Source organism: Drosophila yakuba, chromosome 3L, assembly GCF_016746365.2.
Source record: "Drosophila yakuba strain Tai18E2 chromosome 3L, Prin_Dyak_Tai18E2_2.1, whole genome shotgun sequence".
NCBI classification, from domain to species: Eukaryota; Metazoa; Arthropoda; class Insecta; order Diptera; family Drosophilidae; genus Drosophila; species Drosophila yakuba.
Window position 1 is genome coordinate 8,779,365 of NC_052529.2, and position 22,572 is coordinate 8,801,936.

At 43.9% G+C, this 22,572-nt stretch overlaps 3 protein-coding genes across 9 annotated transcripts in view; 1 reads left to right on the plus strand and 2 right to left on the minus strand.

Annotated features, from left to right (window-relative positions):
• Positions 1-132: 132 nt before the first annotated feature.
• On the minus strand, positions 133-9,106 carry LOC6533407. Of its 3 annotated transcripts, none has more exons than XM_039374248.1 (8): positions 8,990-9,106; positions 5,801-6,017; positions 4,623-5,742; positions 2,765-4,562; positions 2,570-2,706; positions 2,412-2,513; positions 717-2,362; positions 133-653 (listed from the first exon to the last, which is right to left on the minus strand). In XM_039374248.1, exons 2-8 carry the CDS (start codon positions 5,981-5,983, stop codon positions 516-518), a joined length of 5,124 nt encoding a protein of 1,707 aa, XP_039230182.1. In that variant the 5' UTR covers positions 5,984-6,017; positions 8,990-9,106; the 3' UTR covers positions 133-515. The 3 variants fall into 3 exon arrangements, with proteins under 3 accessions (XP_039230182.1, XP_039230181.1, XP_002094125.1); XM_039374247.2 differs by lacking the exon at positions 8,990-9,106 and adding an exon at positions 6,100-6,311; XM_002094089.4 differs by lacking the exon at positions 8,990-9,106 and adding an exon at positions 6,100-6,310 and having other exon boundaries at positions 717-2,338.
• The window catches only part of LOC6533408 (helicase POLQ-like), a 42,784-nt gene continuing 26,794 nt past the window's right edge, over positions 6,583-22,572 (plus strand). Inside the window, exons 1-8 of one of the 3 annotated variants that reach the window (XR_005561170.2) lie at positions 6,583-7,422; positions 7,484-7,936; positions 7,994-8,199; positions 8,262-8,864; positions 9,294-10,172; positions 10,228-10,362; positions 10,423-10,522; positions 17,118-17,252. Coding sequence is in view for 2 of the 3 variants with exons in the window: in XM_039374249.2 (XP_039230183.1) it covers positions 6,624-7,422; positions 7,484-7,936; positions 7,994-8,199; positions 8,262-8,864; positions 9,294-10,172; positions 10,228-10,362; positions 10,423-10,506 (3,159 nt within the window). In the remaining variant the exon portion in view is untranslated. Of the gene's footprint in view, positions 7,423-7,483; positions 7,937-7,993; positions 8,200-8,261; positions 8,865-9,293; positions 10,173-10,227; positions 10,363-10,422; positions 10,557-17,117; positions 17,253-22,572 lie in introns of those variants that run through there. The other 2 variants (XM_039374249.2, XM_002094090.3) reach the window with 2 other exon arrangements.
• Positions 10,537-20,497, minus strand: LOC6533409 (proteoglycan 4). 3 transcript variants are annotated; one of them, XR_005561171.2, is made up of 10 exons: positions 20,373-20,474; positions 19,784-19,917; positions 15,055-15,127; positions 14,691-14,875; positions 14,535-14,629; positions 14,066-14,180; positions 13,645-13,778; positions 12,074-13,379; positions 11,281-11,487; positions 10,537-11,212 (listed from the first exon to the last, which is right to left on the minus strand). XR_005561171.2 is itself a non-coding variant. In XM_002094091.4 (9 exons), exons 3-8 carry the CDS (start codon positions 15,092-15,094, stop codon positions 11,300-11,302), a joined length of 2,649 nt encoding a protein of 882 aa, XP_002094127.1. In that variant the 5' UTR covers positions 15,095-15,127; positions 19,784-19,917; positions 20,373-20,497; the 3' UTR covers positions 10,537-11,212; positions 11,281-11,299. The 3 variants fall into 3 exon arrangements, 2 of the variants coding, with proteins under 2 accessions (XP_002094127.1, XP_039230189.1); XM_002094091.4 differs by having other exon boundaries at positions 11,281-13,379; positions 20,373-20,497; XM_039374255.1 differs by lacking the exons at positions 19,784-19,917; positions 20,373-20,474 and adding an exon at positions 15,189-15,207 and having other exon boundaries at positions 11,281-13,379.

Sequence of the window (22,572 nt, forward strand, 5' to 3'; positions counted from 1 at the left end):
TGGAGATTAGCATAATTAAAGCGCATTTTAGTTAAATACCTGAAGGACGAAATTATGAGATCAAGTTACTAGGGAAACTCCTGTAATGCTGTAATTCTATATAGTGCAATATGCAGACGGTAAACCATGGACTTTAACCATTTCAATATTTATTTCTTAACGTTCCTTCGGTGTTACAATACCCATTATGCATCATGCATCATCCTCAACCCGTGAAACTTTCTCAAAAAGTACATAGATGATATATAATCGGTTACTTATAAATCCTGTTATACTGTACGGCATTTAAGAAAGAAAATGCAATTCGTCGGCGTTTGAAAGAACTAAGTGTACAAAGATTTCAATATTAAATCTTACAGTCTCTATGTTAAATATATAAAAAGATAAAACATAAAAATTAACAATCATTTTTAAAAAAAATATGGGAAGCGCTTCTCTTCCATGGCACTTGGGGCATTCATAACATCTAAAAATCCATTTTAATCTCTTCAATTAATAGTTGACCGTTGTGTCCCCTAAATCAGGTGGATAGTTTTTACCATCATCTTTTTCATTAATGACCGCTGTAGGTCGTCCACATCTTCGCGTTCCATATCGAAGTATACTTTCCGACTGCGAGCATCGTCGAGAAGGTTGCGCCACATTTCAACGGACTGTAACACATTTAAAAGTTCATTAAAATATATGTTTTTATTAATTTCAATCTGGATACTGACCTTTAGATCGTCAAAATTACCACAGATGACTAGGCAACGACGCGGTCTAGTCAGTGCCACATTTAGTCGCTGATAGTTTGTGAGGAAGCCGCAGCCGCGTGTCCTTGCATTTGAAATGATGATTACATCCTTTTCCAATCCTTGATACGAGTCCACAGTCTGAGGAGTGAGATTCATGTGACTGGGTATCACCTGGCTAAGGGCGTAACATTGGTTTTGGTACGGCGAAATTAATCCGTAGCTAAATTGCTGGCTGGGCATATGTTTGTCCATTTCTGTCAGAAGTTTGGCTACAAAACGTGCCTCCTCGTCATTGCTAATACTCTTGTTTTGGGCGCCACTGTTGTCTTGGGTGTACTTTAAATTAATCACGCAGTATGGAATGAGCGGTGAGGCGAAACGAGCAGTACACTCGGCGTTTATCAACTGGTCTTCGTAGAAATACTGGTTAGGCCATCGACAGATCTCTGGGTGCATGCGGTATTGCATGCTAAGCTTAAAAAGTTTCGTATGCATCAACTGATTACTTCCCGGCTTATCAAGCTGTGTCTGAAGGCTTCGCTGAATGCGATCAAACATGGAATTAGAAAGGCCAAAATCTATGGCTTTCTTGGACAACACCACAGCCGGAAGTTGTTGTGTGTCGCCAACCAAAACCATATGCGTTAAACCAAATCGCATTGGCAATAGAGTCCAAGGCTCTGTGCACTGTGTGGCCTCATCGACTATGCAAATGTCAAAGAAATCCACATAGTTGGCCAATTTTACACAGGACGAAAGCGTTGTGCAGATGATATTGGCTCTGGCCACACAAATCTGAGAGATCTCAAATTCCTCGCGCTGCGTTAGCGGCGGATTCAATTGGTCGGTTATCAGCTGTAGTTGTCGTTCCTTCTGTTGCAACTGTTGCAAAAGATATGTTGATGTGAGATTCGCCTTCTGCTTCAGCTGTTGAATCTCAGCCTTAAGATCATTATGTTGCTTTTTTAAGATTTCAGTGTTCTCAGGGCTAAGGCGCTGCAACTTCTGATCCTTGGCTTTTTTGAAATGCGCCTCCAGTGAAAATGGACGCGAGTAGGGGCTCATTTTCTCGTGCATTCCAAAACGCAGTAGCTGAAATCGGTCGCGGCTCATCACACGCAAAACTCTGCCTAGCAGCCCAACAATATGATCTACGGCTGTATTAGAATGAGCACAAATCAGGATTTTGCGGTCCAGAGTTTTGGCAGCATTTCCGTACAAGGTCTGCAGACATAGTTCGGAAATAACCTTTGACTTTCCGGTCCCGGGGGGGCCCTGGATCAGTGTGAGACTCGGTTGTAAATCGTCAATGATCCGTTGGTAGATGCGCAAGACAATGTTCTCCTGGTGTTCGTTCATCTTGTGGCACCCCTTAAAGGTAAACGGTTGCTTTGGCAGTGAAACCTCATTGACTGCTTGCGTAGGCTTCAAGATACGCCGACAGAGCGGCGAGCTAGGGAGCTGATGAACGGCACTCAGAGCCCCAAGCTCCACCCGTAAGCTGTCCACTACTGGCCGTGCAGTCAACTGCTTAACGCTTTTCATCATCTCCTCGGATATATCTTGTTTAAGGATCTCAAATGTTAAGTCAAAAACGTTGCCTGAAAGGTCAGAGAAGGAATGCTCTTATGTAATGGATGTCTACACTTATCTTAATATATGGTAATGATTTACCTGATACACACTTTAGCTCCAATAGATTGGCAAAGGTCTCTTCGAGTAAGCCACGACTGTAGAGGGTATAAAGGACGAATTTTCCAATGGGTTTGCTATTGACTGAATAATAGGTACGAAAATTAGTAAGATTGATACCAAATATTGAATGTACTTACCTCTGGTAACCAAACGGTAGCAGCCATCCTGCAGATAAACGTTTTTTAAGCTGACCAAGAAAGAGTTTTGGTTGTTAATTTTGTAGTCTCTTTCGATGGTGGAAAGCAGCTCCAGCTTCATTAAGGGCACAAATATCCTGCAAAACGTATTTAAGAGTAAAAAGTGTAGAAATTGAAGACTTCCATCAAACTCACTCTCTGTAGTTCTTGAAACTATCAAATTCAGGCGGAATTGGCATTAGGACATCCTGCTCCGCAACCCCATCTACGGTGCCATGCTTTAGCCATTGGTTAGCCCACTTGAGAATGCTCCGCGAGTGCTGCCGTATGTCATTCACCGGTTTATTCTTTTTTCTAATCCATTCGCGGCGATCGCGGTAGGAGCTGAGGAAGAGTTTCATGCACTCCTTGCGTCCCTGAACCTGAGAGCTGGCTCCCTTGACCCTTTCGATGTAGTGTACTTTGACATCATCGTTGAAGTGCACCTTACGGAGTTTCATTTTCATCTTCTTTGAGTCTTCGGCTTTTTGATGGTAAAGCTCCATTTCGGCAAAGGTTACTTTGTTACAGGTGCGCTGATTCCTCGCCCGCTCCGCTGCCTTACGTTCCACTGGACGAGAGCAATGTGGCTGCGGATAATTAACTGCTTTATCAGCTGCTTGGAGCTGCTGCGAGAATGTTTCGGTAATGGGTGGTGGTTTAGGAACTGGTTTCTTTTCCGGTGGTTTAGCGTTATCCGTCTTTGATACTTTTGGAGCTGGACCCTCCACTCCTTTGGTTAGAAATCCGCCACGATTGGTGTTTTGAACGGTTGGAACACTTGTGGAATGCTTTCTCTTATTGGTGCTTGTGCTATTATTACTTTCCTTCGGCTTGTCATTCAGCTTCTTGAGGGCTTCGCGGCGGCACTCCTTTACCTTTTCGTCTTCTTTTTTCTTGTCTTTGGGTTTTTGCTTCCACTTAGCGTTCATTTCAGCTTGATAGTCAATAAAACGCTGGCGATCTATCACCTTATCTTTACTTTTCCCCTCTGCCGAAACCCCTCGCAGCTTGCCGCGATTCTTTGGCAAGGATGGAGCCTCAATCACAGATGGGCCGCGTGTCAGTCTCGTCTCATTGGAGTTTTGAACTTTTCCAGTAGTGTCGCCTTTAGTTGGAGAAATACCCTTGATCCCCTTCTTGGTGGGATCGTCAGATTCCGTGATCACAGGACGATCCGTGTAACAGGATTTGGATCGGTTAAGCAGCCGTGGACTCCTTTTAAGAGGACTTTTAGTTGGAATACGGATTTCCTCAATGGTCTGTTTAGTTGGCAGTATTGGCTTATTTTCCTCAGCCTCAGCTATGATTTCTTCGCGGCTGTGTATTGTCTTGCGTCGGCCGCGAGTCTGCGTTGTTTTTCTTTCACTTTTGGTTTTAGTAGGCGTTGTTAACTTTTCTGGAGCCTCTAGTGTTACTATAAGTTCTTCGAGATTATTATCGACGCCTTCAATGTTCTTCTTAAGAGGCATTTCATCCAATTCCGCAGGCCGATCCATGTAACAGGATTTTGAACGGCTGCGAAGTTGTTTTTTAGGTGGTTCCACCTTGTTATTAAGAGCATCTTTGAAATCTTTTGAAGTGGTAGCTAACTCATCCCGAGAAGTGAACGACACGATTCGTTTACGAGTAGAGGACTTTTTAGTCTCCATTTTTGGCGCGCTGATATCTGGTAGCTCGTTTCGGGATGAAACTGTTTGCCTACGCTGGCGAATAGAGCCTTTTTTGGTTTCTGCCAACTTTTCCTTATTATCTACTGATATCATGGTCGGGATTTTTAGGCAGGACTTAAGATTGGAGTTGAGTTTGACCTCTATATTGTTATTTACAGTATCATTAGCATTATCTTGCTTTTCAACATCGGCGGCGGAGCTGATACTGCCGGTAGTTTTATCGTTTTTTAATAGGACTGATAATTTACGAACAGCTGGAGGATCCGGAGTCGTGCTGTCGGCTGTGTTGAAGACAAAGCAATATATCATATTGATGATAGTTAATTTATTTGCATACTTACCCTGGCCCACAACATGATCGTTTAAGGATCTTGTTTTGGAGTGGCATCCCTTTTGTTCTGTTTGTGGTGCAATCCCTTCATTGGCTGTATCGTCGTCACTGGAGGATGAGATGCGCATTGCCATCTTTGGGTGTTTTGCTCCAATGTCTAGCTCTGAGTCAGCATCTTCCTCTTCATCCTCCACCGGATAGGTTTGCGACATTTCGATGACGTCTGGTACCACCTTTTGGCTGAGCAGCTTTGACCAATCCGCAACCTTATCATATAGCTCCTCATCATCGGAATCGCTAATGTAGACAATGTCGTCGTAAGCTTGCTTCGATGGCGAACCTTCAGCCAAGTTCCCCAGGTCATTGGTCTGCAAAAAGAAGTCCTCTTCTCCATCGCTTACGGCCATTTCGGCCTTCATTTCCCTGAGCACTGCCTGAGACATGGCGAAACTCTCATCATACTCTTCTTCATCGTCTACTTCCTGCGCTGGCGGAGGGTTACCCTTAACTGCTTGCATATCCGACTGAGCAGGGTCTATGTTTTCTTGTGGCTCCGAAATGCTCCTCTTATCCGCATCCGTGTCCAGTTCTATACAGTCGCCGTCGTGTATTTTTTTGTGAGTTATAACATTGCTCGCAGCCTTGTTGCTGAGCTTGTTATAAAGATATGGATTTAGTTCCAATACAGAGTCGAGAATAGCTTGGTTTGGATCCCCAAAAATGTTTTGTATCTCTTCTGAAGTATGCTTTACGATCTCCTGCTTAACTTCTGTAAGTTTTGGTAGATGCAGACTGGTACTCGATGGTAGTTCTTCCGCCTCCTCCTTGCCGGTGTCCTTTTCGATGGCAAAGTTTGGTAGTTGCTGTTTGAGATTGAACTCGGTGGGCTGATTGCCACTGGGAGATCGCACGGGGGGCAGTGGTGTTGTATCGTCATCGTCGGAGGATAGAACGATTTCTTCAACTACCGGCTCCTTTTTCTTTAGGGTAAAAATAGCATGAATGCCTGTAATTTCATTGAGGCTGATTCCCGTGACTCCGAGGCTGATTGTTGAGCCCTCTGCCACTGCCAAACGATTGATCTTGTCGCCCAGCTTTCCTCCATTGATGAAAAGCCCATTCAGGGGGTGCTGTGATAAAGGCATAGAGGATGTGATGCATGTGAGTGGGTGAGCTGCGATAACCTACCAGAGACTGCACTTCTACGCCCTTTTCGCTGACGATGATATTGGCGTGTTCCCGGGACACAAATTGGTACTGTCCTCCCAAGATTATCCTGCATCGCGAGTGGCGACCCACCAAATTAGTCCCATTGTGCAGAATAAGCCTGGCGCCAGTGGTCACATGTTCCAGGTACCACACGCTGCTCATCCTGGCCAACCGTGCCGTCACTCTTCGTTCTCAACTAAATAAAATTAAGGAAGTAAAAATTGCTGACTTTGAGTAAAAATTGAACATTAAATGTGCGCGACGCTGCATGCACTTACGATAACAACTTATCTAGCCAGTGGCTGCATTTTGCACTGTGTTCTCTATGCAAATGCGCAATTTCTTTTATAAGACATCACTTTAGAAATATTAATATTTATATGTAGTTGTTAAAACGAGAAGCTGTTCTGGTGGTCAACAATCGTGTTAATCGTTTTCAAAACTACGCAACAAGAGGCACTGTTTTGGTCAGCGGTAAACAGTAAATGGCAGTGCTGTAAAGCGAGTTTTGGTAGTGCATTGTCAAGTAAGTTCATTTCAGCCGGTTGTGATTATTTTGGTAGCACAGCCGTTAACATTTGACAAAGCTTCGATATATAATTAGGACATGAAATAAATAATTATGTTCACCGAGTATGTTATATTTACAAATAATGTCAATAAACTAACGACCGTTATGGGAAATGGCTTTACAAACACTTAAGTGGAGACTCGATCCCTGTCATAAACTTCGCTTATTTACTGCAGCCCTGGTCTACGTTTTCTATCATTTCCCCGCGACGGTTACACTATTACGCGCCAAATGGCGAATAAACAAAAATTGTGCAATAAAAGAAATTTAGATTTGAGCGTGGAATCAACAAGCGAAAGCCATGCCAAGCGTCAGTGCACCGAAAACCTGTTTTGGCCGGAGGGCGACGACAACGACAGCTTCTTTTCCAATGCCCAACTGGCGGATTTGCTGGACGGACGGAACGAGGAGCTCTTTGGGACGCAGCCGACAACCAGTAGTTGCAAGATTACTCAAAGTGGATCGGATGATGGACTGGGACTCTTCGCGGACACATCCTTTCCAAGCACACAGAAGGTTCCATCGAACAGTGTCTCTAAACCTAATGAAACCAGTGTGCCACCAACTGATAACCATCAAATTAACCTGGCAGACGAGGATAATGCCGACGAGGTGTTTAAGAAAATCAACCTCAATGATCTGAGCATAGCCGAAATGGAGGATATATTCCATGGCGCTGAAGATTTTAGTGAACCCATGGTTCAAAACACACAACTCTTCTTGGACGCGATGACCTTTAAGAGGCCCAAGACTCCGGAGAAGCTACTGCCTCCCGTTAAAGATGATTCCATGTCTTTCATTTCCAAATCTGTGCTAGAGGGCATAGTGCAGGGCACACAGTATGTGACCAGCGAGGAGCTAAAGAACCAATCCATCCTAGATCCAGTTAATTGGGAAACGCAGGCTTTTGCTGACTTCGAGAAAAATAACCAAATTGTGGACAAATTTCCTAGCAAGGGCGAATTCTATGGCCTGCCGGATAAGGTCAAGAAGATGATTCTGGAACACAAAGGCATCAATAGTCTTTATGGTATGACTGACAACGGAAAAACAATATGAGTACACTCGACATTTACCTATTAATCCCGCAGAATGGCAGGACGAGTGCCTGAATCTACCTGCGATCAGGCAGCGCAAAAATCTTATCTATGCTTTGCCCACAAGTGGTGGAAAAACCCTAGTGGCTGAAATCCTTATGCTGCGTGAATTACTTTGCCGCGAACGCAATGTGTTGTTCATCCTGCCATATGTGTCAATTGTCCAGGAGAAGGTCAGCGCCATGTCACCATTTGCAATCGACCTGGACTTTATTGTGGAGGAGTACACGGCCGGCAAGGGCAAGTGTCCGCCTCAGCCGCGTCGCAAAAGACGTAGTCTCTTTATTGCCTCCATCGAAAAGGGAGCTGTTCTAATGGACAGCTTGATAGACGTACAACGTCCCCATGAGATAGGACTGGTGGTGGTGGATGAGCTGCATTTGATAGGCGAAAGAGGTAGAGGGGCCACCTTGGAGGCTTTCCTTACCAAAGTGATGTTTCTAAATGGTAAGTGGATCTTTTGTGATATTTTTTTGTACAGATTAATAGAATTTCTGCTTTTAGCTAATATTCAAATTGTTGGCATGAGTGCCACAATAGGAAACCTCAGCGAAATATCCTCCTTTTTGAATGCTGATGTCTATACAAGGGGCTTTCGCCCTGTAGAGCTTAAGGAGTACATTAAATGTGGCCCTGACTTGATGGAGATTAACTCGTCTGGTCAAACGTTGGAAGAGATATTTGTTCCGAGCCGCAGTGTTGACTACAATGTAAGAAATATTCGCATAAGTCGTTTTGAACTACAAGATTTTGCTTTACTATCTATTTGCAGTACAGTGAAGCCGTCAAACGCGCCGATCCCGATCATTTGGCTGGTTTAATCAGTGAATGTGCACCGGAACACTGCTGCCTGGTTTTCTGTCCCAGTCGGAAAAATTGTGAGAACGTGGCGCTACTTCTTAGTCGTATTGTGCCTAAGCAAAAATTTTTTGAGCATCGCCGTAGCGAGAAGTTGGATCTAATGGATGCTCTGGACAAGATGTGCGGCATACTCAGCCCGGTGTTGGCGAAAACCCTACCCTATGGCATTGCCTATCATCATTCGGGCTTGACAACCGATGAGAGGAAGTACATTGAGACTGCCTATAGATTTGGAGTTGTCACAGTTATTTGTTGCACCTCCACATTGGCTGCTGGGGTAAACCTTCCAGCCAAGCGGGTAATCATACGAGCTCCGTATGTGGGCCAGGAATTTATGACCCTGTGCAAGTATAAGCAAATGGTTGGACGAGCAGGTCGCGCCGGATTGGGCGAAGCTGGCGAGAGTATCCTGATAGCACAGAGCAAAGACAACTTGCTGGTCGGTCAAATGCTTTTCTCGCCCATGGACAAGGCTCTAAGTTCATTGGATCAACAGGAGGCAGTTGGACTGCAAGTAAGTTTACGAAATTCACCTAGTATGCTCTAATATATATCGTCCTGATGGACTTTGAAATGTGGAGAACTGCAACCCTAGAGCTTCTTTCTTATATTATTTACTATTCTAGTTTTACTACTTACAATTAATTTTTAAATTGCGAATATTTTTGGAAACTAGCCGATTTGTATGCAATTTTTGTTCTTGCTGTCACTGACTTGAAAGATTTTTGAAGACTGAAGAAGACAAACGAGAAAGTATGGCCTTTAAATTTACCTGACCAAAGTGACCGCCTCGTAACAACTAAATTATCTTACCTGGCAACGATTTGTGAAATTATGGTAAAACTATTTTCATGCGATGAAAGGAATAAGTAGGATATGATTTAATTTAATTTATTGACAAATATTTTCTTTAAATAACCAAAATACCATTTTCTTTTTCTAGTCGCTTATCCTCAGCGTGGTTGGTTTGAATTTAGCAGAATGTCGTCGGGATTTGAATCGTCTGGTTAACAGCACCCTGTTGTCTGTGCAGGCTAAATCCCTGGATGTGGCCGTGGACGAGATTGTGCTCCGTATTCTTCGAGAGATGTTTAAAAATAAAGTGCTGCAGCTTACCGAGCCGCCAGCCAAATCCAAGATCAATTCTTCGGATATTATAACCTCGCAGGATGTGAGTCAGACCAATAGGCCTGCCGGCGAGCGACGTTTGCTCATTGGGCAGTCGACCCCATTCAAGCTAACCAATATTGGAAGAGCTGCTTTTAAGGCGGGCATTGACTACAAGCGGGCGAATGCCATTCACAAGGAGCTCAAGCAGGCCCAGCAGCAGCTTATCCTGACCCACTACATGCACTTGCTGTACCTGGTCGTGTGCTTTAACTCGAACGAAAGGGGCGATGAGTTGTTTCCGGCAGATGCCAGCATACTCTTTGGAGTTTACACCTCGCTGCCACTGGACTCGCAGGCACTGTTCCAGCAACTTGGGTTTACAGAGGCCCACGCAGCTCGCCTTTTTAAGACGCAGTCGGTGCAGGGTCCATTGTCCCTGCAGCTGAATCGCCTCTATAAGGTACTTATTCTGGCGGACATCCTGAACCTCCTGCCGCTTCCCTCTGTGGCCAGCAAGTACAACGTGGAGCGGGGTACTTTGCAGCATCTAATCAGCCAATCTACTGCAGCCGCGAGTGCCATTGTCCGCCTGTGCGAGGAGTTGGAGGAGTTCTGGTGCTATAAACCATTGTTTGAACGGATCCTGAACAAAATGGATCGATGCGGCACTTTTGAGCTGGAGCCGCTAATGGAACTGCCGGCGGTTAAGATTGTGAGTAGCAAAGTTTATAGAAAACATATAGTAATTAATTAAACTACTCTTCTAGAATCGCGCCCGACAGCTGTATGCTGCGGGTTTTCAAACCATTGAGGATATAGCCAGAGTCAAACCGACGCACTTAGTGCAATCCTTAGAGCACATGCCTCTCAGAGTTGCCACGGAAATTGTCTCGGCAGCAAAGGTATAGATTGTTTTTTTATTCTGAAACCCATTTGATTAGCTAATATCGAATGTTTTCTAGATCATTCTGATGAAAAAGCTTGACCACTTGGAAGAGGAAACGGAGAACCTCAAGCACTGTTTACAAACGTCTGATCAAAATTAGCAGGATGAAAAGACAAGTAAAAACAGTAGCTTTAGTGGGTTTTAAATTTATTTCAGTTTTTGTTTCGATTGTTATGCACTCCGACTTAAGTCTTGCATCTGGGTTCTCCACAACGAACACGATCTCCGACGAAGCTTAAATATTATGGACAATTTGTATGCAAATTGCCGTTTTAAATTAACACATTAGGTATTTTTCATTCTATATGTAGATCAAGGACATCAATTCATATTTTCCTTGTTGTTCTGTTCTGCTGGATATTTTATGCAATGCTATTTGATTAATCGAAGATAATCAAGTAGGAGAGAGTTATTTTTATAAACTACTAGATACGAGCTAGCAGACAAATTCGCAAGCTGCTACTATCACGACATTTGAGTATTATACAACGTATATATAAGTGGTGGGTTCAGGACATATATAGCTCATGCTGCAAAAATAGCACAAGCGATCGAGGGTAAAATTTGAAAAGGCTTTTTGCAGAACGAACCAAAAAATTTGTCTGATAAAAGTTAGCTGTAGGTTATCATCGGTTATGTTGCTTTTCGGCGGCTATTGCTTCATATGTCCCGAACCATTGCGAATTACGAGTACGTTTTGTGCGGCTAAACGACTAAGGTAGAGACAGATTTGTTTAAGAAGTTGGAGCCGTGCACCAAATTGGAACTCTCCTTGTGTGGGGGAAACTTATTTACAGCTGAAGAAACTGAAATCCAAAGATATGACACCATATTAATATGTCAGATACAAAGACATCAAAGACTAAAAACGCACCTTATTACAAGCGAACTTTTCAGTAGGCAAAGTCGTCGTAGAAATGCTGGGCAATCCGTCCGCCCAGCGGCTGGTGGTTCCGGCTCACTCCCGACCCGGAGACGGCTCCTCCGCTGGAAGGTCCGCCGGCTGCTCCTCCGGCAGCAGCGTATTCGAGTCGATGTGGACGCGCGGTTTGCGCCGGGACAATAGCCCGCCTGCGTATATCTGTCGACGAGAAATAGGAATCACTATGATAGCTCGCTGGTTGCGATGCGGATGCAGGTGCGGATGCTGAAGCGGATGTTGGTGATTGATACGCTGGCTGATAGGCGAATGGATTATAGGCGTTGGCATATTGCCGCTGCGATTGCTGCTGCTGCTGGTATGGAAGCTGATGCGAATGGGGATGCGGATGCTGGGGCGAGAGCGGTTTCAGCGTGGGATCGAGCGCATCGTTCAATGTCACATCATAGTCGTTCTCGTAGAGCTCGTCGAGATTGAGTTTCGGTCGCTGCGGTTCCACACGCTTGGGCGTGGCGGGCAGCGCGCTGCGAGGCGGAAGAGTCGTTCTGGGTGGACTGGGCGATGGAGGAGCCTCCGCCTCGTCATCTTCATCGCTATCGGGACTTCCTCGCAACAGAGGAGCCCCATGCTCGAGCAGACGCACTCCCGAAATGGTGGAACCCATGTCAATGGGCGTGCTATCGGTGGTTGGCAGTGGTTTTAGGGCCACGCCCACCGGTTGAAGACCTCGGGGCAGATATGGACTGCCGCCCCTGGAGGGCAGGAAAGGTCTCTTGACCACACGTACCGATGAAGGTCGCTGGGAGAAACCAGCGCCAGCGTTTCGGCCGCTCAATGAATTGGCCCGCGATCTGGGTGCTGGTGCTTCCTCCTCGACGGGCTCCACTGGATGGTCGAGCTCCTCCTCATCCTCCACGATTGGCTTGCGAGGACGTGGTGGCACTGTTGGCTTCCGGGTAGTTGCTTTGGTCCTCAGTCTCTGGTTTCTCAAAGGAGCCGCTGTCGAAACGGGCGCTGGACTCTCCTCGTACTCCTCATCCTCAAAGTCGACATCTGCCGCTGGGGCACGAGACCTGGGAGCCAAGGGACGCTTGCGCTTCCTCAGAGGTTCTGGCTCCGCCGGCTCGTCGTACTCCTCATCGGCAGGCTTCTTATCTGTTACTGGTTTCCGCAACGTGGTCCTGGTGGGCTTTTGCTCTGCGCGAGATGCTGGCGTACGTCTTCGAGGAGTGTTTCGAACTGGAGGTTGTTCGTAGTCCTCCTCCACCTTCTCCTCAGGGTAGTCCTCCTCCTCCTCCTGGGCGCTGTTGGATGGTGCCTGTGTGGTGGCCGTGATCTTTTGCACTGGATAGGAGAACTTCTTCTTTTCATTAATGGGAACAGGGCGAGCAATCCGCGGTGGAGCTCGAGGACGAGCATAAACGGAAGCGGCTGCCGCCTTTGGAGTGATGAATTCCGTTAATGGCTTTGGTGTAGTCTTCACTTTTTGGGGCGTTTGCTCTTCGGCGGCCTCTTCCTGATCCGCACCGTTGTAGGGTTTTTCATATTCATCCAGGTCATCCAAAGCGGCTGATGGAGTTGTCCTTTCCTTTTCAATACGCCTCCTTCCCAACGGACGATCTTCGTTGAAGCTGCGTCGTTCCTCCACGCGACCTGGTTTCCTCGACGATATCTTGCGCCCTGCCGTTCCTGCAGTTGGTTTGCCTCTTGGTCTCTTACTCGGCCGCTCGTCATAGTCCTCCTCCAGGGCCTCCTCCTCATCGCGGTAGCGATTCCTATTGCGCCTGATGGGTTTCTTGGGCTCCGTCCGCTTGTCCTCGTACTCATCGTCGTACTCCGGCTCCACTTGGGGCTTTCTTTGGCGTGGTCTTGGCTTGGGCCGACGTACGGGTCGCTCCTCGTAGTAATCATCCTCGTACTGATCCTGATCCTCATAGTAGTAGTCATCGATGGGTCTGCGATTGTAGGGTCGTCTCAGCGGTCGCTGTGGTCTCTGTGGGCGACGACGAGGTGCAGGAGGTTGAGTGGGTGGCGCTGGTGTGGTTGTGGTACTCGTCGACGTGGTGGTGGTGGCCATATAGAGCTCATCGTTCCTGCAGAAAGATGGGAATAGGTAGTATTAAATATTACTAAACATTCAAGTAGAGGTTCAAATTATTCACATAAGCTTGTACAGAAGCTAATAATCGTGGCTATTAAGAGATGGCCATTTAAGATTACTGAATTAATGCAATAATTTAACATATATTTAATTATCCACGATTTGTCATAATTAAGATATGATATTTAGATATCCAAAGCTGCTAACGTGTCGCCCGCTTTGACTCGTTAGGGAGTTTCCCCCGGAGGAAGTCTCACCTGTTCCAGTATTTCTGGGATCCCTCGCAGTCCACATCGGATGCAAAGTGGCAGATGAAGGTGCGCTGGTCGAAGGCCGTGAAGTTGGCGCACAGAAAGTCGTGTCTTATGCCATAGACGCAGTGGTGGTAGATCTGCAACGAGTCCAACTCTGGTTAATCACATTTGGCCATAACTAATCCGCCCTGTTAGCCATCGTTTAGCGCTTCTTCTTCTTGCCCGCTTTTGAGGTCAAGATCGAGGTGCAAACAAGTTTCAGTTTTCGGCGTCACGTCGCCAGTTGAAAAAGAGAAATTGCTGGCCAGGCGCAGAGGGATTGGCTTGGATTGGGTTCGGTTGGGTTGCGCTTGGTTTGTCTAGGCATGATGACCAATTATGTTACGTCGTTGCTGCCCAGACAAGGTCACGCCGGCTCGCTCACCTGACACTTGTACTCGATGGAGGCATAGAAGCCGTCGTGCAGCCCCTCGCACTTGAAGTGAATCTCGTCCATGGGCGGCACGGTGGACAGGAATGGATAGGTCGACAGGTTGTAGCTGTGCAAGAGGATAGGAAGGATACTCTAAGTACGTTGATGGTTGATTTGTACAAAGAAAATACTTAAGGTAAGACAATCGCGCAGGAATAAATGACTTTGAAGCTGCAGACTTTCCAATGAAAAAAGTTATTCCGTTTTTTATTGCTTAAAAGAAGTTAACACCAAAAACATGTTTGCCTTTATGGGCTGCCATAATAATTAATATGCCGAAAAAGGGTCGAAGACGCCCATCATTAACTTGGATGATCGTAAAAGTCAGGTAGAGTGGTAAGTACTTAACACCTAATAACTATTTTTACCTGTTCACCCTTATTTTTACATTATTCCTGAAGGACTTGGAAACCTTTCTTACCCTCTCAGTTCCCTGGGCAGATTCGGATCCCAGATGTAATCGATCTGCGGGATGCCAGTCAGCTTAGAGTTTTTCGACAGAGTGCCATTGTCCGACTGCAAAAATGCGTTAAAAGTCAGTGGCTGAGGCAATCCCTTCCAGAAGCCATCGTCTCACCTTGCTACTGTCGCCACCATCTCCGGTGGGCACTGGCTGCTCCTCCTCCACTTCCTCCTCCTCGACGGCTGTCGCTTCCGTCGTCGTGCTGGTGGTGCTGCTCGTGGAGGCGGGTGTCTTGGCAATGGACACCTTCTTGAAGGGCAGGGCGGCATCTGTGGAGGCCAGCAGGCTCAGCAGCAGCACTGCATCGAAAGGGAAGCGAAATTTAAATTAATTAAAACTTCACAGTTGCCCCCAATTATGTTACATAACACATCAAGGATTGGTGTTATGTCATGGTCCGGTTCGAACAGCAAGATGAAGTGGTTTTTTTGAATCGAGTGAAGTGTCCTTCGATTCGATCCGATTCAATTTAGCTCACCTGTTGCTGTCATTAACAGCCAGCCTTTGGCTTTTTCCATCTTGAAGACTTCAGTTCTCTGCTGGTTTGGTAACTGAAATGAAAAAAGTACAACATATTATGTATATTTCTGAGTTTCGGACACACCCACGCACCTTTGCGGAAGATTAATGTTCTCCCGAAGTCGTTGAACGAAGTCGTTCTAAAGCTAACAGAAAACAAAAGAAATCCAATTGAGTTGTAAGCTCGAGGGTTCTGGATTGAATATTATCTTGAATATCATCTTGGCATTCGAATCACGTGCCATGATTAACGCTACTTTCCGTGCTTGTTATTCAAGTTGGGAAGGGTTAGATTCTATATTAAGCAGGGAACCATCACCTCATGCAGAAATGCATTCTATGGTTGTAGAAAGTGTTCCTGGCTGAACTTTTGTATTTGGTTGGCTTTTCGATTTTCTTCTCCGACAGTTTTGGCCAAAGAAAAGTAGTGAAATTTCACGCGAAGAAAGAATATCAAACGCTGTTAAAGAAGTTCTTAATAATGTGGTTTCGGATGGACTTTAATGTATGCCAACAAATATCAGATGAGATAAAGTTGCATGTATTTTATGAATCCCAATTTAACTGAAGCGTTTAAACATACAGTAACTGATAATCACCCTATGCAACATAGGTTCCTAAGTAAAAGGTATTGCAAAACCGTCTAAGTGCGGCTTCTTTTCTCCACAAATCGATCAATTAACTAATGTCATCAGTGCGAATTTCGCGCACACACTAATTGTGCACACATTGATCAGCTTCACTTTCCGATTTCCGTCTCGGGTGTCGAATGTCGTTGCATAATTAGGTTTGGACGCCTTCAATGTCACTTCGCTGGGCTTTGGCTTACGTAAGGAGAGCGATTGGTTGGTGGGGCGAAATTGGAAGGGTGGTGGTCAGCGCACTGGCAAATAAATAAGTAAATACCTCGACCACATAATAAACACAAAGCATAACTATACCAAATTGAAAAGCGAGCGAGGGGAAAAAATACTTTCATTTCCAATGCGTTTTTTCTCCGACAAATTAAATGCAAAACGTAGACTTGGGGAAAAGATCATTGGAGCATTGTAATTTGGCAGTTGAATGCAATTTGTTTCGCCCAAAAAGCATTTTTATTGTGCATTGTTCGGCGGAATCTCCTTGGACTCGCACACGGGGCGTATACTTGATGGGCATTACGGATGGGCGAGGAAGCTCCTCCTTCTCCTCCTTCACTGCCTTTCTGCTTGTGCATGGCACAATTTTGGTGCTCAATTTTAGTGGCCATAAGCTCAAAGATTCGCCGATCACACCCTGTTTTGGTGCTGTTGTTTAACCAAAAAGTGTGTCGTGCATTTTAAGTGGAGATTTGATTGGATTTGATGTCTTACGGCCTGGCTTATTGACTGTTTGCCAGTCTGTTTGTGTCTCTCAGCTGGTTTGCACTTTTTGACATTTTGCCCGACTGTGTGGGCCGAGTGCGCAGATAAATATCTGACTAAATATGATAATGGTTTAACTTTTTACACAGATAACAACTTTGATGTCGATGGAAGCGAATGCGTCAACGAATGCCTCAGTCGAAATGTCAAAGGGTTCTTGAAATGCGCACAAATAATTTGGATTGTACTTTCAGATCTTTTTGGTGGGCGTGTTATGTGCTTTGTTTAATTGTTGATTTTTTTTTAGTGGAAACATGAATTTTAAGTGGCTAGCAGTGTTCGAATTTTATTGCTCCAGCCTTTTTTGTGCATGCCATGACTTAGAAGCTGTGCCTGTGTCAAAAATCTGCTAATTTCTTAATACGACCAAAATATGAAAACACATGAACCAGGCCTACACAGCCATCAACTTCGGTACACCTTTTCCCATTTGTTTAATTTATAGCCCAGAGGTAAAGGTCAGATTGGTGAACAGGTGTCTTTGGGTTTCGGTGATAAATTGCCCTGTGCTAAACGAAATGAGTTTATGGCTCTGCTTCTGTGTAGCCACCTAATTCACATAATTCGCATTTAGTACACCGCATTGTTTGTTAATGGAATATTAACTTATTAATTGCAGACGTCTAAGCTTTTACAGCCCACGGAGAAATCGGAGAGGCGAGACAATAAATGATGTCTCGAAAAGTCGATGCCTAGCTGGTCTGATTGTCTTGGCCAAGTTCAAATTCAAGGCTAAGCACGATGACAAATACCGGTGAGTTGTTATTATTTTTGTAGCTGCCTTTGTTTCGGAACTAATTGATGAATCTTTATGTCTTGTGTTCGACTGCACAAAAATAACAAGCTTAAACGGAAACAATAAAAAAATCGAGATCTGGTTTAGGAAATTTATTTTTAATTTACCCAAAAGGCTTTTCATAAAATGTATTCGATTTTTAATAGAACATTTGCATGAAATACCCATCATAATGGCCAAACTTTTCCTTGAAACTTTGCAAATTTTTCCATCTGTTTGGAGATTCTCTGACTTTGAATTGTTTTTTTTTAACAATAAAAGGCGCCTAGAACCAAAAGCACCGAAGGTTTCGCTACACGCAGACACAATGAGCAATTAAATTTAAGTATTATAATTTTTTATCATTTTATTGCCTTGTTGTTAGATGCATCATGGCCGTAAGCAAAATCGTCTGGAGGCAAACTCTCGTTTTCGTTTACATCTCAATGCGTGCATACTCGTATTTCGCTAATAAATTTCTTCGACGTCAACAACGAGTTTTGTGGACCGAAATTTATAACCCAAGTGGTCGCAATCCGGTTGCACGATAGAAACAGAAGTCGCTGGTTTTTATTTTTTTTTTGTTTTCAGTCTCAGTCTGCCATCATCTCTCTTAGCCAGTTGCCAGCTGGCCAATACAAGTTGCTGGCTGTCATAAGAAATTAGCATCTTTATAGGATGTTATGAGAGCTTCGCTTTTGGGCACTTTCAAGGTCGCCTCTTTTTTCTGTGGCTTGTCGGTGCAGTGCAGTCGATCCACAAGTCGATCGCTTTTCACGGCTCTGAATGGCACGAAAAAAGGTAAAGGTTTTTCAAAATTTCGAATATGTGTGAATCATTTTACGACTCACTTAGTTTTACGGCTGCAATGCCTTTAATCGTCGTTTAGTTTTATGAATTATTAATCGAATGGTGTGGGTTACTAGTTCACAGGAAGGGGAAGCTTATTCTTGATGAGTTAATTCGAATCAACGGAGCATAAATTGTGTTAAATATAATTTGTTTCGACTGTGACTAACGGAAATATTTGCATTGTATTCTTAAGAAGGTTTTATAAACACTTTATATTCATGGCATTCAACAAATATTAGTGTATAACTAAATAGTATAAAAACAATTCTGAGAAATGCTGTGTTTTGTTTAAAAAGATCTGAATCGATTAAAGTTTAAGCAGTTCCTAGAACTGAATCACTAACGAAAACTAATGAAATCATGACTTTGCTTGTATTAAATATTATTTGTGCATTTCAGCTCAATGGTTGTACATTTCTTTTTTATGTTGCCGCTTTGACAATTTGCTAGATATTCTCTGAGGAAATTTCCGCCGCAGCTAATTGCTATTATTTCTTATATCTATAACCCAAATCTGTGATGTACATGGGCGCCATTAGGAGCTTTTCTCGGCTTTTCCTCGCCTTTTTGCATTGCACAGCATCTTCATTCCGCAGATTTGTTGGCCGCAAGAGAAAACTGATTTTCCTTTTTTTTTTTCTGCCACACACAAATCAAAATCAATTTGTGTTTGTTTTAGTTTTTAAGCTGAGTTTTGTTTTGGTGTGCATTTAGTAAAGCTCTTCGTCAAATGGGTTTAATCGCCCATTCCGGTTGGCCAACTTTTCACTCTGACCTGAACATGGCCAAGAGTTCCCAGTTCAGTTCCCAGACGCACTAGCCAAGTATTATTTAACTTCTACTCGGCGGCGGCAATTAGGCAATGCTAATTGTTGAGTTTCTTAATTGTGGAAAACTGTGAGCGGGTAGAAGACTGCGAGGCGAAGAAATGGAGAGTGAAAAGCGCCAAATAACTGGATGAAAGTAAAATTTCAAAATTTCAAATTGCTGCTTGTGGCTGCTGTGTGTGTTGTTGCTGTCGATGATGAAAGTAAAATCTTGGCTCAGTTATGTTGGCCATATTCGATGTTGCTTTTCTTGTTGTTGTTGTTGCTCGGCGAAGATGCGCAAACCATTTGAGCGCCTCCTCACTCACACAAAGACCAATAAAAATGGTAACTGCAAATTTCAGGGGCTTATACGTGTATCTTTTGTGGCCAAAAGAGTAGGTGGTTGTGGGGTGGCGGTGGGGTGGGGGGTTAACATCTAACAATGTACAAGGCGCAGAGAAATAATTAGCAACGCCTGAGATCATTTTTGTACTTTTGTGTTGGCAAAACGCCTTTTTGGCCCTGAGAGTTGGTGAATTTGCAGCACAGCAAGAAATATGATTGTTGTAAGCAAAGTAAGTTTATTTTTCATAAATATATTAGCACGTTTTATTCCCACTGCTGTGGTATATTTTCAACACTCACAGTTCAGATTCAATTCTTCTACAAGAAAGTTTACCTATTAAATCTAGTAAATTCCAATATTTTTCTATAGTGAACTAGGCAATGTTTTCTTTCGGTGTAGCAGGAAGGGTGTTCAAATGGGTGTTTGGGGGCCCTCGAGGTGTTTGACTTGTAGATAAGCTCCGCAGAGCCCTCTAACAAGCGAATGCAAATTTTCCAACTCACCTCTTTTCAGTCGATCCAAATTGTGTTTTGTTTGTAATCCAAAAAAGGTTTTGATGTTATTGCATTGGTTTTCAATGCTTCTGTTGATTGTTTTCCAAATGTTTGCAGCTGATTTGTGTGAATTTAACGCGTTTCTTAAATGAACAATAAAAATTGTAATCCCATAAAAGTTGGCACACACACAAACGCAAACGCACGCAAAATCACACAAAGGCAAAATGCATTTATGTTTTTTCTATGCACTTGTGCACTGTTGGTGTTAGTGCAGCACTTTTCCCTGTGTGTGTGATTGAGCCTGTGCTTGTGTTGGTGCACTTGTGGAAATTTTTATTGTTTTTTGCCTGATTTTGTAACTGCCTTTGCGGCTATCGCTGTTTGAGTCCAGCCAAGAAGCGATTAGTGATTTTCAGTGATTTTATGCACTATTTTTTTGGTTAAACACTATAGCTATTTTGTAGCTTTATTTGGGCATTTTCCATAGGATTTGTTCACTTCAATTTATATAATTTTGCCAGCTCTCTCACGCACAACGACACCCGTGTGTATATAGTGTGTTTATATGGCTAGACGACTGGTCACGCCCACTTACTTAGAGACCAGCTGTGCTGGCTGCCGTTCACCTGGCTGACCGCTTGCAGACTGAAATTGCAGATCGTATTGGCCAACTCGGAGTTGGCATAAAAATGGGAATTCGGCTGGCTTTTGCGTTTGCGTTTGCCATTGCCTTTGCTGTTGCCGTTGCCATTGCCTTTGCTTTTCCGTCGAAAGCTCATCGCTCGCTAATTTTGGTCCGTCTGCGCCTCTGAAAACGGGTTTATTGCCGCTTCGATGCCGACTTTGCGCATGCGCAGCACGTTGTCCCCGAATGTTGGAGAGCCGACAGTCCACAGTCGAGATTCGGATTCGGATTCGAGAGCCCAGAGGCCACACAAGAAATCCGGAGCGGATTGGAGAGCCGTACTGGCTGGCTGGCTCTCCAGGTCGAGCTTTGCTCGCCTCCGACTCTGACTTTGTCCATTTTCCTCGGCCCAACATTCTGCAATCGGATTGTCTTTGCCTTTGTATTTACCCAAACGCTTTGCATTTGCCTCTGTTTTTGCCTTTGCCTTTGGCTTTGCTGACTTTGCTGACTTTGCTCTGCTTTTGGAGCGTGCTGCTCACTTGGCGGTTGCCCGATAATCGGGCTCAACAGGTTTATTGATTAAGATTGCTCAGACCTTTTTCTCGATTTAATTTCTTGCAAAATGTTGGAAAAAATGTAACAGAAATTAATATGGGTCTATGGGAGCAGTTTGCTGAGATATTTAATGCTATATTTAATGCAATAAGTTATAAGACCAAAGGGATTTACATGTATGCATCTCAGAAAAGTCATTAAGTCCAACATGAAATTTATATTAGATTGGAATGATAATCGATATGAATCAATTTCGCAGAAAATACCTTTTTAATATATTATAATCTTACATTGATTCTATTTATTTCTATCAATAGTATAGTTATATATATAAATTTAGTACACTATATTTACAACGTTTTAACAAAGAGCTTTTGTTTTGGATATTTACCTAACTTAGGCACTTTTACAATTTTTTATATATTTTTGATATATATTTTTGTATATAATTTTAACCCGCCCGAGATTACTTAATACATCGATCGTAATCCATTATCGATTTGCCAACTAATATGCCTGTGTGCATTACTTATTTCCAGTGCCCTAAATGCTTTGCTTTCTTTCATTTCCTCAACTACCGTGATGACCGCAATGACATAATGGTAACAATAATACGGCCAAATTACGGTTACGGTTCAATTAATGAACCGCGTTGGCCCAAACGAGCTGAAGCCGTTGGCAGATGCCAACGCATTAGTCACAAAATGCGGACCCTCCTCAGACTCGGCTCAGACCCACAATAGTAAATAAACAAAAATTGTTTAAACGCCTCATGAATTATTGCGCATACGCCGCGTGGTCCGCTCGTTCGAGTGCCTCGCTTCGTTTGGCAATTAAACGCTGGCCGCGGCACTTGGTCAAGACTGCACTTTGGGCTGGATGTGTGTTTTCATTGACCGAAAAGAAAAGCACAGATCAAAATTCAATATTCGCCTCGAATGCAAAATAATGCAAAACACTTTTCATCTCCTCATAATGGAATCAATCAAGCTCCGTTCACTGTGGCGCATGGTATGTGTATCTCTAAGCCGCTTTGTTACGTCACTAAGTACTGCAGCTTTGGCTTAGAGTACACTGCGAACTATTACGAGTGGTGCTACTAGTTATTAAAAGGCTCAAGCCAAGTGAAGTTATGCTGCAAGGTGCCTTTGGAATCTTTCTTACTTAATTAATCTTATTAATCCCTGGACTGTTTTCATCTTTTCCCTAATACTGGTACTTTTACATACTTAAGGCTTCTAAAAATATTTTCAAAGGAAAAAATATATTTTTTTTCCTGTGCAGTGGCAGTAGCAGCAGCCTTAATAGCAATAATGCTGCACTGCATCTGCGCTCGTTCCGCATGTGAAAGTTGAATTTGAGCACTGAGCCCGGCTCAAGTCAACTGAACTCCACTTGGCCCGTCTGGGTATTCAAATTGGAATAGAGCCAGGCTCAACTCGGCCTGGAATAAGTATCTGTATCTGTATCTGTATCGGAATCGGTGAGTGTATCTGTAGCACGCGGAATTGTCGAGTGCTTTATCGCCAGCGGCGTGTGCCTTGTGGCTCACATCTCACAGCTAGTTACGTTCAAAGTATCTGCATCTGTATTTCTATCTGTATCCATGTCC

Coding starts and splice junctions, on each gene's coding strand:
- LOC6533409 (XM_002094091.4), bottom strand. CDS start 15,094: ATGGAAAAAGCCAAAGGCTGGCTGTTAATGACAGCAACAG. Junction 13,779..14,065: donor CCATCGAGTACAAGTGTCAG/GTGAGCGAGCCG, acceptor GACTCGTTGCAG/ATCTACCACCACTGCGTCTA. Junction 13,380..13,644: donor TCCCAGAAATACTGGAACAG/GTGAGACTTCCT, acceptor ATCTTTCTGCAG/GAACGATGAGCTCTATATGG.
- LOC6533407 (XM_039374248.1), bottom strand. CDS start 5,983: ATGAGCAGCGTGTGGTACCTGGAACATGTGACCACTGGCGCCAGGCTT. Junction 5,743..5,800: donor GCGTAGAAGTGCAGTCTCTG/GTAGGTTATCGC, acceptor CCTTTATCACAG/CACCCCCTGAATGGGCTTTT. Junction 2,363..2,411: donor GGAGCTAAAGTGTGTATCAG/GTAAATCATTAC, acceptor CCATTACATAAG/AGCATTCCTTCTCTGACCTT.